The sequence below is a fragment of the Sorghum bicolor genome, chromosome 2 (genome assembly GCF_000003195.3).
Source record: "Sorghum bicolor cultivar BTx623 chromosome 2, Sorghum_bicolor_NCBIv3, whole genome shotgun sequence".
In the NCBI taxonomy this organism is placed as follows: Eukaryota; Viridiplantae; Streptophyta; class Magnoliopsida; order Poales; family Poaceae; genus Sorghum; species Sorghum bicolor.
The window spans coordinates 60224494-60239307 of record NC_012871.2 but is presented as its reverse complement, the minus strand read 5'-3'; the positions used below and the strand labels follow the sequence as shown (position 1 = coordinate 60239307).

Here is a 14814-nt window from a genome sequence, read left to right as displayed (position 1 = left end):
TTGTTCCTGTACATTTTGGAGATGGATGACAAAGGGGGAGAGATATTGATTAAAGCTTCAGATGTTCTTCATGTTTGGCATATTCTGAGATATGTACTGCAGCTGTAGTGTCTATGATGAGCTTTTTGATGTATCATGAGACTTGTTATATTATCATGAGACTTGTTATATTATCATGAGGCTTGTTATATCATCTTGTATCATGTTGAGTCTATGTGAGATGTTGAATAAGACATGATCTTTATCTTAGTGACTTGTGGACTTGGGAAATCTATGTGATGTTTGCTATGTGTGTTGGTTATAATTTTTAGATTTCTTTTTTTGCAAATGTGCTGCCCTGACATGTGTTGGTGTATGTTTTGTATTTATTCTTGTGTGATTTATAGATGTCATGTGCATCTCGGTTATATTGTTCACATTCACTTGCACCGGATGCAATGATTTAGGGGGAGCTTGTCACTCACTTAAAATGTGCAAATTGACCTTTATAGGTCTCATTATGAATTCCATTCATATTGCACATATTAAGGGGGAGCTTCAAATAAATCATTAAACCCGAGAGCTTAAATTTATTATCTTTTGTAAGCTTTAATCAAGGTTGTCATCAATCACCAAAAAGGGGGAGATTGTAAGTGCATTAAGCCACTTAATGTGTTTTGGATGATTGAATGACAACATTGATTAAAGGAACTAATGATCTTGCTAAGTGTGAAATAGGGAAAAGCTATCTCTCAGGTATTTGATCCAAGTTTACAAAAGCCAAAATTATGTATTGTTGTATGAAGCAATCTAGTTCAAGCACAAAACAACAATGCAAATGGATTTATTGAAAAGGCTTATTTATTGAGAAGATAGCTATCACTCATATGAAAGCAAAAATGAAAAGTATAAAATTGATTGGATGATTCAAAGCAACATATGACTTGAAATAGTTAATGGAAATGACTTTGTACATTTGAAGTCAAATCTATTTATTAAATGGAACCAAGTCATGTGCTCAAGATGGCTATGCTCAAGATTAAAAACAAGTTTGACATGACGACATCCTCAGCTTATCAAGAATTGAAAGAAAGGTTTTGGCTTGATGGAAGCTTCTCAAGTGGTTTCAATTTGTTTTTTCTTTTGATCTTGAGTTGATAGGAAAGCCGTACTATTAAGAGGGATGCATCATGATCATAGATTAATACTCTCTAGTGCTCAAGTCAACCCATGTGAGGTTTTAGAGAGACTAACCTGAGAGCTGAACTCTTTGTGCACAGGCCGTGCATACCGGATGTGTCCGGTATGATACCGGACGCGTCCGGTATGAGTACTGTTGCGCATACTAACTTTTTGAGTTGCGGTGACCAGGGAGTTGTTCTGGCGCGCGTCAGCACTTCCGGTGCGCGTCAGTAGTGCTGACTTGTCAGAAGTTCCGACGTACGTCGAGAGTTCCGACGTAGGCTTCTCCGTGGTAGGGAGTAGAAAGCTAACAGGGGTAAGTTTGTTGGCCTCGTTCATATCGGACGTGTCCGGTATGGCCAACGGCTAGTTAACGGCTAGTTTTCAAAACTGTCTTTATATACCCCTCAGCCCTCTTCTTTTGGGGCTGCTGATTCTACTGGTTTTGTGACACATTGCTGAGCTTTGCTAACTCTCCCCAACCCTCTCTTTGTGAGTGTTTGATCAACTTTGACAAATCCAACTTGTGGGTTGAAAGATCTTTGGATTTGAGAGCAAGCCACCACTTGAGCACTTGAGCATATTGTCTATTTCGTGATTTGCATTTGTTACTCTTGGACTCTTCGGTCCTAGACGGTTAGGCGTCGCCGAAGAGCACCCAAGTGTTTGTGGTTGCCTCGGATTGTTTGTGCAGGTCGGATTTCACCTCCGCAAGGGAAGAAATCACCTAGTGGAAGGAGGAGTTGGAGTTGGAAGAGACTCCGGCTAGAGTTACCTTTGCGGTATCCTCTAGGGAGGACCTTTGAGCTAGAGTGACCTTAGTGGTATCCTCTAGGTCATCGAGTGCCTTACCCGTAGCCCCCTCAACGGAGATTAGGTCTCTACGGAGACCGAACTTCGGTAAAACAAATTTTGTGTCTCCCTTTGCATTACGTTTGAAATTTGTGTCTTATCCTTTGTGTGAGCTACTCTGCAGGGTTATAGTATCATATATACTGTGATTGAGGTACTTGCAGGTAGAGGAAGAAATTTCACAGCACAAGGATTGAATATCCTCTGCTCGTGAATTCCGGACGCGTCCGAGATCAAGCCGGACGTGTCTGAGTTGTGCCAGCACAGCAGAATATATATATTTTGTATTATCTGTGTTGGATACCATTTTGCAGGGTGTTGGATTTCTCTACATCATCATATAAGTTGACATGTGTAGGTTTTGGAGAAGCTGGTGAACGAAAACAGGTAGGTACTGTGTGCTCGTGTATCCCGGACGTGTTCTAGTTGATACCAGACGCGTCCGGTATTTGCGAGTTGTCAAGAATATTTCGTGCTGCGATCTAATCTCTGTGGTGCAGGTGTTAGACTTATTTAATACTGTTTACAACTGTTTCTCTGATTATCTTTGTGTGGAGTTTTTCACCTGTGTGGAAAACTCCAGTTCAAATCGTTTCCGCATTTTAAGTTGTAAATTTTCAGAAACGCCTATTCACCCCCCCTCTAGGCGCATCCTTGGTCCTTTGAGTAGTACATGAGTCGATGGAGGTGTGCAAGAGATGAACTAGACATGATATAGAACATGATGTAGTAGGTTTAGGCCATTAGCATGACATAATACCCTACGTCCTATGTCTCTATGGATTGTGTTATATGAGGTGAAAAAATGAGGGGGTCCCTACCTACCTTATAGAACATGGGGGTAGGATTATAGGTCAATAGTTTCCATACAGATCGGATTACATGATAGGAAGTTGTAGATATTATCGAATCTGGCATATCCGAGTTAATTTGCCTTGATTGGCAAGGGTTTTCACGCTGTCTTGTGAGACATGACGACCTATGACGTGCCCCATAGCTAGTCCCCGAGCACCTTGTATCCACTGAGCAACACCATCTTAAGCATGTCCAAGCTTGTCAAGTTGTGACCATCAAGAGTGAGCACCCGAGCAGTTGAGCATGTTGTTTGAGCTGTTCGACAATCATCTAAGTGATCACCTGAGCTATTCATCTAGGAGCTAAGCTCAATCAAGGTTTGTTAGAAGGATATAAGGAGCTCAAGTAAAAATTGTTTGAAGTCTTCATCTTAGATGAAGTGTGCACACTTAGGATCTCAGCAGTGAAGTTATATGCTTAGCGTCTCTGACTTAGTTGGACTTCATCGCTAAACAATTGGATAGATAGCTCGGTGCTCACTTTCCCTCGACGTTCACTTTGCTGTCTACCAATAGGTTGCATTGCTTAGTGCTCGCTGACCACCTGGTCAGATTGCTCATTGCTTGGAATTCATCATCAGCTACGCTGGGGCCTCATGAACTATTGGTGTTTTGAAACTACTACCGACTAGTAAATTTGTAATATGTGTGTCTAGGCTATGATGGTGTGCAAAGAGGACACAAGAATGTATACTGGTTCAGGCAGAATGTCCCTATGTCTAGTCAAGAGCTATCATGTTACTCTGCATGTTTTATTTGTAGTAGGAATTACAAACGAGCAAGAGAGGGAGAGGCCCCCCAAGTCTCTAATGAGTGTGAGTGTGTAAGCTTATGCATGTGTAGGCTCGATGGTTTGATGCCTAAGAAGGGTGCCCTACCTCCCCTTTAATAGTCTAAGGGGAGGAATAGGTTACATACTTGGTCATTTAGGTTAAAGAAGAAGTACGAGAAGCTAAAAAAGAAAAAAAGAAAAAAGGGCTTTAGAGGGTCATCTCATCTTATCCGTGCCATGTGGGTCCTGCCGACCCTGTATACCATGTAGATGATGATTGGAAAGGCGCCATGGCACTCTATCATTGGCCACTGTTGCCACACAAGGCCGTTCGTGGGATGGGCGTGGTGTTCCACACTTTTGGGGTTCATGGTACACTCAACCGACTACCTAGGTGGAGGCCATACCATGGTTGGTTCCACAATTCCTACACTGTGGGTTATTATTTAGAATAAGTATAGGGGTTGGTAGCACAGTGCCATTTGTAGCGGTCCTGAGCGATGTGCGACTGCCTAACATCGTCTGATGTTGCCTTGGATCATACCAGAGCGTGTGCTCCTTCCTGGCGTTAGAGGCATTAGAGATGAGTGCCTGGAGTGGTTGGAGGGGTCGTACATCTCGTGACTCACGCCTACCTTTTACCCAAGAGTTATCCACTTTTGTCCAAGGGCTTCTACGCTCATGGTTGTCGAGTGAGGCGAAAACTCCCCACATAGGGTTACAAAGAGAGGGTCTGCGTCTCCTGGGTCAGGTGAGGGCCCGGTCCCTTGGGGTCGGGCGAGATGGAGCCCGCTCCCTTGGGGTTAGGCGAGGTGGGGCCTGCTTGCTTGGGGTAGGGCGAGACAGAGCCTGCTCCCTTAGGGTTGGGCGAAATGTTTCGTCATCGTCACTTAATTGGCTGCAGCTGGTATTGATGCCTATTGAGATCCACATGTTTTAAGTACCCTAATTTTTATTCGAGACACCAACTTAACTAGGGACTCCTTAGCACTTGGATTCTTCGTGCAAACATCGCCAGCTAAGCTAGGGACTCCTTTGTGGTAGGATTTTTGCTATCTCTAATCAGTGTGTTATCAAGTTGCTCCATGCTGTTCGGATTAGGGTGCTGGTCTTGGGCAACCTGTGTGGGGTCTTGATAAGTATATGGCAGATGGCGTTGGAAAGCTTTTACTAAATTCCATTGACCATACTACAAGATAATTCTTTATCTTCTAGCATGCTTGGAGACTAAGTGTGTACACTTTACCTTGCGTGACTGTAATATTTCTTCATAGTTTTCAGCTAAGTTGGGGACTAGCTGGATTCTCAGCTAAGCTGGGGACTGGACAAACACTACCGGACTTCCTAGATTTGCCGTGTGTCTCTGGCACTCGACAAAGCCCATATTGCATTCGGCAAAGGCTTTGCCGAGTGCCACACTCGGCAAAGGGCACTCGGCAAAAAAACTCTCGGCAAAGTCATCTTTGCCGAGTGTCATTTATCGGGCACTCGACAAAAGCTTTGCTGAGTGCCGACACTCAGCAAAGATAGAAAATCAAAAAAAATCAAAAAAAATCAAAAAATCAAAAAATGGGAAAAAGGGAATTTTCGCAGGGGTCTTGTGCCCACTCAACTCCATCTGCTGCTCAAGTTTCAAAATTTTTCGCAACATTGCCGCCAGTGGGATTCTAACCCAAGAGACCTCTCTCTTGTGTGTCTAACTCCTTAACCGCTGCACCACACTATCACTTGTGTCAATATTGCATTTCGGTTTCTCATATATTATACCAAATCATGTGTAAATTGACTATTTAAGGTTCTAAATGATTTCAAATCAAAACGTTGTCAACTACAAAGTTTCATAACTTTTTGGGATCTACAATTTTCATTTAGAGAGTTTCTCCATCTGAGGTTGTTTACAAAGTTTGAATTTCAAAATTGAGAAATTCAAACTTAGTTTTTGCATGACAAAATGATTCCAAAACAAAAGGTTGTCAACTACAAAGTTTCATAACTTTTTGAGATCTACAAAGTTTATTTAGGGAGTTTTTCCATCTAAGGTCGTTTGAAAAAATCGAATTTGAAAATTTTCAATTAAAGACGCAGTTTTACATGACAAGATGAACTCAAATGAAAAAGTTAGCAAATACAAAATTTCATAACTATCAAGATCTACAGAGTTTATTTTAGTTATTTGTCATTTGTTCATCTGATATAGTGATTCTAATATTTTTCATGAATCTTATATATCTCTCTTATAGTTTCATAAACTATAGGAGAGAGATGTTTAATTTGTGAACTAATTTATTTTGACTTTGTCAAATAAAAAATTTACTACAATAAATATTGTAGATCTTGAGAAGTTATACAACTTTGTAGTTGAAAACCTTTTGATTTCAATTTATTTAGGGCTTCAAAATTCAATTTGAATTTTTTTTGCCGAGCGTTTTTTTGGCACTCGGCAAAGAAGTCTCTTCGCCGAGTGCCAAAAAACACTCGGCAAAGAGGCTTCTTTGCCGAGTGCCTATAAAAACACTCGGCAAAAAGGTCTTTGCCGAGTGTTTTTTTTGGCACTCAGCAAAAAAGCCTCTTCGCCGAGTGTTTTTTTGCCGTGTGTCTTTTTGGCATTCGGCAAAGAAGCTCTTTGCCGAGTGCTCGAAAGAAAACACTCGGCAAAGTATTTAACACTCGACAAAGACCCGGATTCCGGTAGTGAAAATTATTTAGACCTGACACTAGGTTTTGTAAACTACACTATTATAAATGTGAAATGAGTAACGCCATTTGTCAATTTTCTCTCCATGGATAAAGTTTGCTATTAAATCCTTTGAAATGCCATCCACCCCCCTCTCCAACTTTTAGTGAAGTTTGTTGGGTCACGACTCTTTACTGTGAGCATAAAGCTTAGCCTCGAGAAGGAGAGACAATGCATCCCCTAACAAAATGCTTTTCAAAGTTTTAAGATGAGGTGCTTAAATTTTTAGTCTTCGCTGCCCATTCGATTTTCGTAGCTTATGAATGGTGCACTGACAATTAACCAAATCAGCACTGACTAAGCATATTCTAGTTCCTTTTCTAGGACAAACCTATTCTGTATTTCTATTGAAAACTTGCAAAATCTATATGCCTATATTTGACCATTTGTGATAGCTGTCTCAAGAGTATAAGATTGAGCAAGTCCTAGTTCGAGAATGTTGTATTATACTCAGCAAAAGAAAGGCTTAGCTCTTGATGGCTAATAGTTCAATAGCTAAATAATAGCATGCCAAACAGCTGAGTGAAACATTTGCCCAAGAAATGCTGTAACTACACGACAGACATACAAACCTAATCAGCTTTACTAATCTTTCAGACATTTCTCTTCTCTGAATATAAAAAATCCCTTAATTATCAATATATATTTTCTCTTTCCTATTAAAACTTAAAACCCAGGGAACAAATAGAACAAAAAAAACTGACATTTGATATGCACAAGGACCCAATGAACAAGGCACAACAAGCAACTGGCAATCACCAAAAGCTAGCTGTAAATCCCATTTTCATTTCTCCTAAGGATTATTAAAGTAGTGGGTAGCATCCATACAATTTTGCTGAAACAACAGATTAGCTGACCCAATGAAAGATTATACACAATTAGGTACCTATGCCAGTATTTATTGCAAACATTCCTGGTGTGAGGAGATGTGAAGATAGACAGAGAAGGGCAGGGAGATGCAGTGTGCGGAGGTACTGACGCCGCAGTGGAACTCGATGCGACGAGGAGACGCAGCTGAGGGGATGATGAAGATCCATGATAGCGGCGGCGGCGGTCCTGGTCTCGCTCGCGGTGGAATCAGGAGGAGAGGTCGCGCCGGTCTTTGTAGCCCGGGCTGTTTCAGCCGAGAAACCCACCAACGATCAATGAGCGAGGACGAAGGCGAGGGCGAGGCTTCTGCTGCGGCAAGCGAGGGATAGGGTAGGGCAGCTGCCGCGACGCCGTGCGACGTCGGCGTTCGAGGCTAGAGCGACGGAGAGAGCAGGGCAGCAGCGATGGCTACGTTGAGGGAGAGAAGCAGCAGCGCATGCTGACCGGTTCTGCGTGGGGGATGGGGCATGGCGGGGGCGTGGGATGGGATTGAGAGGACCCTGTAAAATGACCATATTGCCCTTTGATGAATACAATTAATAACAATAGTTATTTTGTGAAGGCGATAAGAGGCGATGGGAAGCGATCTCAACCATTGTAAAATGTCTTATATTAATAATGTTTTCTTATGTAATTTTCATTAATGCCTTTCTCTTGTTTTTTTTTCAAAAGCTTTGGGCATGGGGCCTTGCAAATATACATAAACCCTTTTGTTCTTTATATAAACCAAAAAGTAGGTAGGGGGCTCCCTGCTGACTTTGGTCAAAGAAAGTCAAAGGTGATTAGTTTACGTTGATCATGTTAATGTTAAATACCTCTTGGCCAAGAAAGATGCTAAACTGATGCTAATTCGTTGCATCCTTTTGTTACAATACTTTGATGTTGATATTAGAGATAGAAAAGATTTAGAAAACCTACTTGCGCATCACTTATCAAGAATGAATAATCATATGAATAGTGATGAGTTGCGAACTGAAAATGCTATGGAATATGAACACCTCCATAAAATTCTTGATAGAGAGACATATGGATGAGAGATGTTATTCGAGCAATAAAAGGATTGCTTCTAAGCATCTCAGCTCGTGTACAACTTAGAAGGAGAACAATAGTGGAACCAAAGAAATTCCATTCGCATACCCTATTTATATGGTGAAGATGATGATGGTACGGGAGTGAAGGCCACTAATAATGGAACTCACTGAAAAAGCCATAGAAGTATGTCACATGGCGTTTGTTGAGACGATTTTAGCCTCATTAGAAATATATATATATATATATATATATATATATATATATATATATATATATATATATATATATATATATATATATATATATATAACGTGTGAGTAGCTGGGCAACTGGCTACGCCAAAGCGTCGCATCTTTACCGAATCAGCGAGCCAGTGATAGTGGCATCAAGAGGCGGAAGACCACATCACAATTATGCTTCGACTACAGATGCCACCAGCAACGTGATGAATAAGGAGGTTCTGCTTGTAAGAATGAGAGGCTCTGATTTTGGAGTAGCATCAAGATCGAACTAACTAGAGTCCTAGCTACCTCCATCTCAAAATAAAGGATGTAATTTTGGTTTTGAATAATTGAGTTAAACTTTCTTAAGTTTATTCAAGTTTATATAAAATATTATTAATTTATGAATTCAAATAAATATATATTCTATGATTAATCTTATACTTATTTATGTAGTTTCTTGACATGTAAAGGCCCAGCAAGACAGCAACCGTTTGCTTGAACTTATTAGCATTTCTTTCTAATAAATAGTGAATGAAGCTAGCCCCCACTCCAAAACAAAGCCTACATAGCTCCAAGTGTCCAGTCACAGATTATTTAGGCCTTCTTTCGATGTTGTGTAAAGAAACTGCAGTTTTTAGAAACGTTTGATGTGCAAAACCATAGTTTAGAAAAAAGAGGTCAAGTTTAAAACTCTAAAAGGACTATAATTTTAGCAAGATCATGGTATTCAAGACTAAATTTTGTTGCATCCAAAGATCCAAACACTTCATACTACTCCAAAACTAAAATATTTCACAAAACAACGGTATTCTTATAGATAATGGATTTTCACTAATCGCCCTTTATATCCACATAGGATCTAGACAGGCGTCGAAAGAAAACAAGAGCAACAAAGAGGATAACACACAACCAAAAAAGGAAAAAAAAACTACGATCTCGGCACATCACTACTTCTCGACATCCTCTTTTGAAATGTCTAGATTTGATCGGTGGAAGTTGTCACGTCATCACCACTCCTAGTTTGGCAGCGCTGCGAACCTTCGCTGGTGCCATCTTCATCCGCTTCAAATTATGTGGCACCATATGTCATCGGTTAGTCCACCTTCATCCGTCGTCATTCAATTAGAACTAGCCGATCAAACACGTGCAGGATCTGCTTCCATTTTGCCAGATTTCAAGGCCTCCGCCGCTCATAGGGCAGTCTTCGGTCATTGGGATCATGCCTGTCGCCTCGCCGCTAGCTACCGCTGCCGACGAGATACGCCTCCACCTGACCTGCCTCGATCCTCCTCGCCGAGATCTACAATGACGTTCAGACCACCGCCCTGGCGGTGTAGATCTGGCCGCATGCACCTAGACCCCCGCCGCCTGATTAGCTCGCACGGGCGCGGATCCAGACACTATGGGCGCGCGCGGCTTTTGCCTCACCACCGCAGCCCCGGCCACCCAGCCGCCGCCTGGCCTAGCCAGCGTGCGTCCAATGGGGGGCACGGGATTGCAACCCATCATGGTACTTTTTTAAAAACTCCAAAAATACTTTCTAGCTGTTCTTTCTCACATTCACTGGTCCAAGTAGGTGGGCAAGTAGCCGCTCTCGTATAACACCTTTGCTCAGCCAGCAACCAGCTTTGCTGTTGGACCTATCGACGACGGACGAAATCTTTTGTCCTTTTCATTCTTTTCTTTTTTTTTCTTTTCTTTGTTCATGGAGCTAGCGCCTCATCTCTCCTGCGTTTAGACGTACGTGTTATTAGTCTCTGGACCACACCGTATATACGTACAAATACATAAGCTAAGCTAAGCCCTTTCCTGTCTCTCTCTACACTCTTTAGGGTCGTAGATACAGTATACACGTACTCCAGCATCCTGGGACACGATTGGTGCAATGGTGCAGCACAGTACATTGACTGTTATCCAAACAGAGGCAAACAGCAGCTATTCTTCAATTCGCTCATCACCTTCGTTCGGGGAGCCTGCAGCTTTGCCTGCCGTGCTGTCCCCGGCTGCCATGGATCCCAAGGGCGAGAGTGCTCGCGGCGGCGGCGGCCAGGGCGAGGGCGACCTCGACCTCAACCTCTCCCTGCAGCCGACCTTGCTGGCGCCCGAGCCGGAGCCGCTGGGTTACTTCTCCTGCACCTACTGCGACAAGAAATTCTACTCCTCGCAGGCACTCGGCGGCCACCAGAACGCCCACAAGTTTGAGCGCAGCGTGGCCAAGCGCGCCCGCGAGCTGGCTGCCGCTCGCCGCGCGGGCGAGGGCGGCGAGCGCGCCAGTGCGGCCGAGGAGGAGCCGAGGATGGGGAAGGAAATGGGCATTGCGAGGTCGGTCTCGGCACCAAGCTCCTCGTCATCGCACCAGATCAGGGCGTCGCCGGAGGCAAGCAGGAATAATCTCACCGACGACATCGACATCGACCTCTCCTTGAAGCTATGATTGGCTGCGGTCTGCGGCGGCGGCTCATCGGACTTGAGGTTCTTGTCGCTGGGACACACGAGCAATCACTGGCTTGATCCCTCCTTTTGAGTGTTCTTGTTATATTTCCGTGTGCTGATTAAACCTCTGTACGTGTGCTGATCGATTAATTAATTTCCTGGACCGTGCATCGACTGAAAGCAGGTTCTTGGTGATTTCCCTTGATCCCACCTTCACCCAGTACTCCCCATCTCCTTCATCTTGACTGGTATTCCGTCTTCTGTTTTAACATTTTACTGGGATATATATGATGTAATTTACCTAGTGCTACTTTTCATGTAATAATGAATAGAAATGGAAACATGAACAAGGTGAGGATTGGGGGCCTGGTTCAAGTGTACTACATACCCGGTGCAATAAATTAATTGTTATAGCAGGTACCTATACACGTTACAAGACAGTAGGGACTAGCAGGCAGCAGAGCACCTGAGCTTCTGGTAATTAAAGTGCATCTCTATGACCTTTAGCTGTTAATCGTGAGTAATTCTTACATTAGATGACGCATCCAATAAAATCGAGAAGTCTGTGGACTGTGGATGTAGTATCCATGTAGGTGTGTGGTCCAGTAGGCCTTAGCTCTTGCTAGGCTCATCTCTTTGTCACTGCCATGTGCCAAGGCTTTGCGCATAAAAGCACGTGACTTATTACCTCCCTATTGTCATTGTCCAAGTAGTGATATCAACCGAATAACCATAAGAATTCGACGGGACCCGGTAGCAGCGACAGTTGGCTGTCCCGCTTTGTGGAGGAAAATATAAGAAGGAACTCGATCAAGGTCTTGTTTAGTTTTTTTTTTTTGCAAAATAGACAATGTATCACTTTTGTTTGTATTTGATAAATATTGTTTATAAACTAACTAGCTAGGCTTAAAAGATTCGTCTCGCAAATTATAAGCAAACTATGAAATTTATTTTTTATCACATTTAATGCTCCATGCATATGCCGCAAGATTCGATGTGACGGCTGAAAAATTTTGCAATTTTTTTGGAACTAAAGTAGGCCCAAGATGTGAATAGACTAATTCTTCTTGACTTGAAAAAAAAAAGAATCCATTTGTTATTTTCTGTGGCGTCTTTGGCCTTTTGAAACTTCAAACTATATATCGTAGACTTCAGTGTCACTGCTACCCCTTTCCAGACAATGGTATTAGGTAAAATTGCAATATTTCTTATGGACTATAGTGCCCCCAAAGAGTTCCATGCATGTTGCTGTCTGCAACAGTGTTCGTGTAATGGCTCTATCACCCTTCCTTTTCTTTACTTTTTGGATATATAGGAGCCACATAGTTTCAGGAATATATGGACTATATGTATATATGGTCAGAGACTGCTATTTTAATTACTTCCGGCAATTAGTGAATGGTGATAGATAACTAGCGACCCTTCTTTATTTTTCTTGCTTATAAAAAATAAACAAGAAATCAAAATCTCAGATTACTTAATTTCTTACCTATAGGCATCCATGCCCTTTTTCAATAAATAAAACATCAAGAATTGAAACTATATGATCATTGTTTCCTAAATTCTGCTTGCAGTTTATGTTTCAGTTGGAATTGAACTTTTGTGTTTTTATCCAGTAAATTAACCATTTTGGTAGTATAGAACTACATACTAACTATTAAACAACTATTACATGAAGTGTAAAATAACTTACCATGGTTGATTTATTTTCTTTGTGGTAATTCATTAATGTACACAATATCTCATGGGCCAGAACGTCTCTTTCTAGAGGAAAAACAACTATCAAGCTTGTTTTGACAACCAAGATATATAATTTAATAATATGGGAGTTTTTGGTCCATGGGATGAAGAAAGAGCTAGTGCTTTAGGATCCATTACATCTCTTCTTTTATTTGAACCATGTGTGCATGTACTATTTGTGGAGGAATTACTAAACCAATACCTTTTATAGCTAAGAATTCAGGATTTGCAAATCTTGTTGTTCATGTGAAATTATGATCACTAAAGTATATCAGATATATATACATGGAATTGAAACAACATGATAAATCTCTCTATATCAATGTATATTCATGTGTATTATAATGTTGAAGTTATGAAAAATCACATGATCGATGCATTACAGGAAACAATTTCTATATATTAGTCATATACACAATATGATTATTGTGAAGTTCTTCATCTTTCAATATAATTCTCAAAATGATAGATATAGTTCAACGTTAGCCTTAGTTCACTGTTGCCAAAGGATTTTTAGGTCAATTAAACCAAATTTCTATTTACTACTATACATTTTGAGTGAAATCATATTGTTTTGTACTTTATATATATGTGTGTTTTAAAATTAAATCTGACATAATGGAACCAATATTAATTTTCAAGGATGGAAATTTCTAGTGGATCTAAAGGCATGGATGAAACATTTAGAGAATATGCCACTTTGAAATTTGATTATTTCCATATTGTAAGAGATCACAGTAACTATGAAATTTGAAACCTTATGTAGTTCCATGTGTACTTGTATTGTTTTTCTCATTAATTTGTTTTCAACTATTCATTATTTGTTCTATAATATGTACTTAATTAATGTATCAAAACCCAAGTAATATTTAGTTAAATATATAGTTCCATATACAAAGTTTATGACACAGAGAAACATATGAATTGACTAATAACACTATAGTAAAGATAATACTTTTAGTTTCTTTTGAAATATAGAAATTACTACATGCTTGGTGGGAAATCTTATTTTCTTTTGCTTGGCATAAATATTCAAATAATATTTTAAGTAAATTTTGACTTGAACCACTATGTAAATAGTCAACTATAAAAATTCCATTCAATAAATGTTTCCATTTGTTGGGAGAGCCGGAGAGCACGTAAATTGGTGCAAATAGTGACCTAGATTTTGTTTTTGTCTATGTCAAACTATATATCCTCGTCTTCGAATACCAAAATCTTTATGAAAAAAATCAAATAAACTGCGTGGTAAGCATATAAATAGACGAATACTAGAAATATAATGATGTAATAGTTACACTAGGATCCTTTCGGCCGGTGTAATTTGAGAGAACAGATAAATATGTAATTTGCTGCTATTTTTATGAGTGCAACTTATGTACTCGTATCTACTACACCGGTTCTCCTTTAGGCCACAAGCTACTCAAAAGTCGATGTTCTTGAGTGTAAAATATCACGTGTGGAAGAGGTTGGGTGCAGACGGAGCTTTAGTTTGGACCCCTATTTGGCCCATGGCCCTCGTTCAATATTGTTAGTCTTTTTGACAAAGCTAGGTCTAATAATTGCGCGTTCGTCTAATGCATTTTAAGCACAACCATGAGTGGAGAAAGAGTTGTCCTCAACTTGCCCTTGGCCCACTTGTCATATGCACAAAATTAAAGAGTGAATCATCAGCTAAAGCAGCCCCAACTCAACTCACTCTCCCATTTGTCATCTTCATATCTCTAAAAAGCAAGAACAATGAAGAACTAAAGAGAGAAAATGAAGATTGGACAATGGATGAGGAAAGTGAAGTGGCAGCAAGCAATCCATGATCATCATCTCATCAAGCTCAAGCCCTCCTCATCTCAACCCATGGTCATGGTTAGCTCATGAGCTCTCATCTCAATTATTTGGATATTTCTCTCAAACCCTAATCTCAAACCCCTCATGTATGTATGGATCATGGGGTGTGGTGATCTCCCATTCACCACAAAGGTAAGATTAAGATCCACTACTATGATTTAGCCTTGTTGAAAGGTCCTAATATGGCTAGAGGGGGGGTGAATAGCCTATTTAAAAATTCTACAAACTCACTAGAGCAAGAGGTTAGTAAATAACAAAGCGAAGCTTTTTGCTCTAGCTCTAAAGGGGTGTTTGCAA

General features: G+C 40.8%; 1 protein-coding gene across 1 annotated transcript; it reads left to right on the top strand.

The window, feature by feature from the left end:
• On the top strand, positions 9985 to 11131 carry LOC8060292 (zinc finger protein 2). The gene has a single exon (XM_002462379.2). It carries the CDS (start codon positions 10385 to 10387, stop codon positions 10931 to 10933), a length of 549 nt encoding a protein of 182 aa, XP_002462424.1. The 5' UTR covers positions 9985 to 10384; the 3' UTR covers positions 10934 to 11131.

What these genes read in the sequence shown, in the direction of transcription:
- LOC8060292 (XM_002462379.2), top strand. Translation starts at nt 10,385, where the DNA reads ATGGTGCAGCACAGTACATTGACTGTTATCCAAACAGAGGCAAACAGC.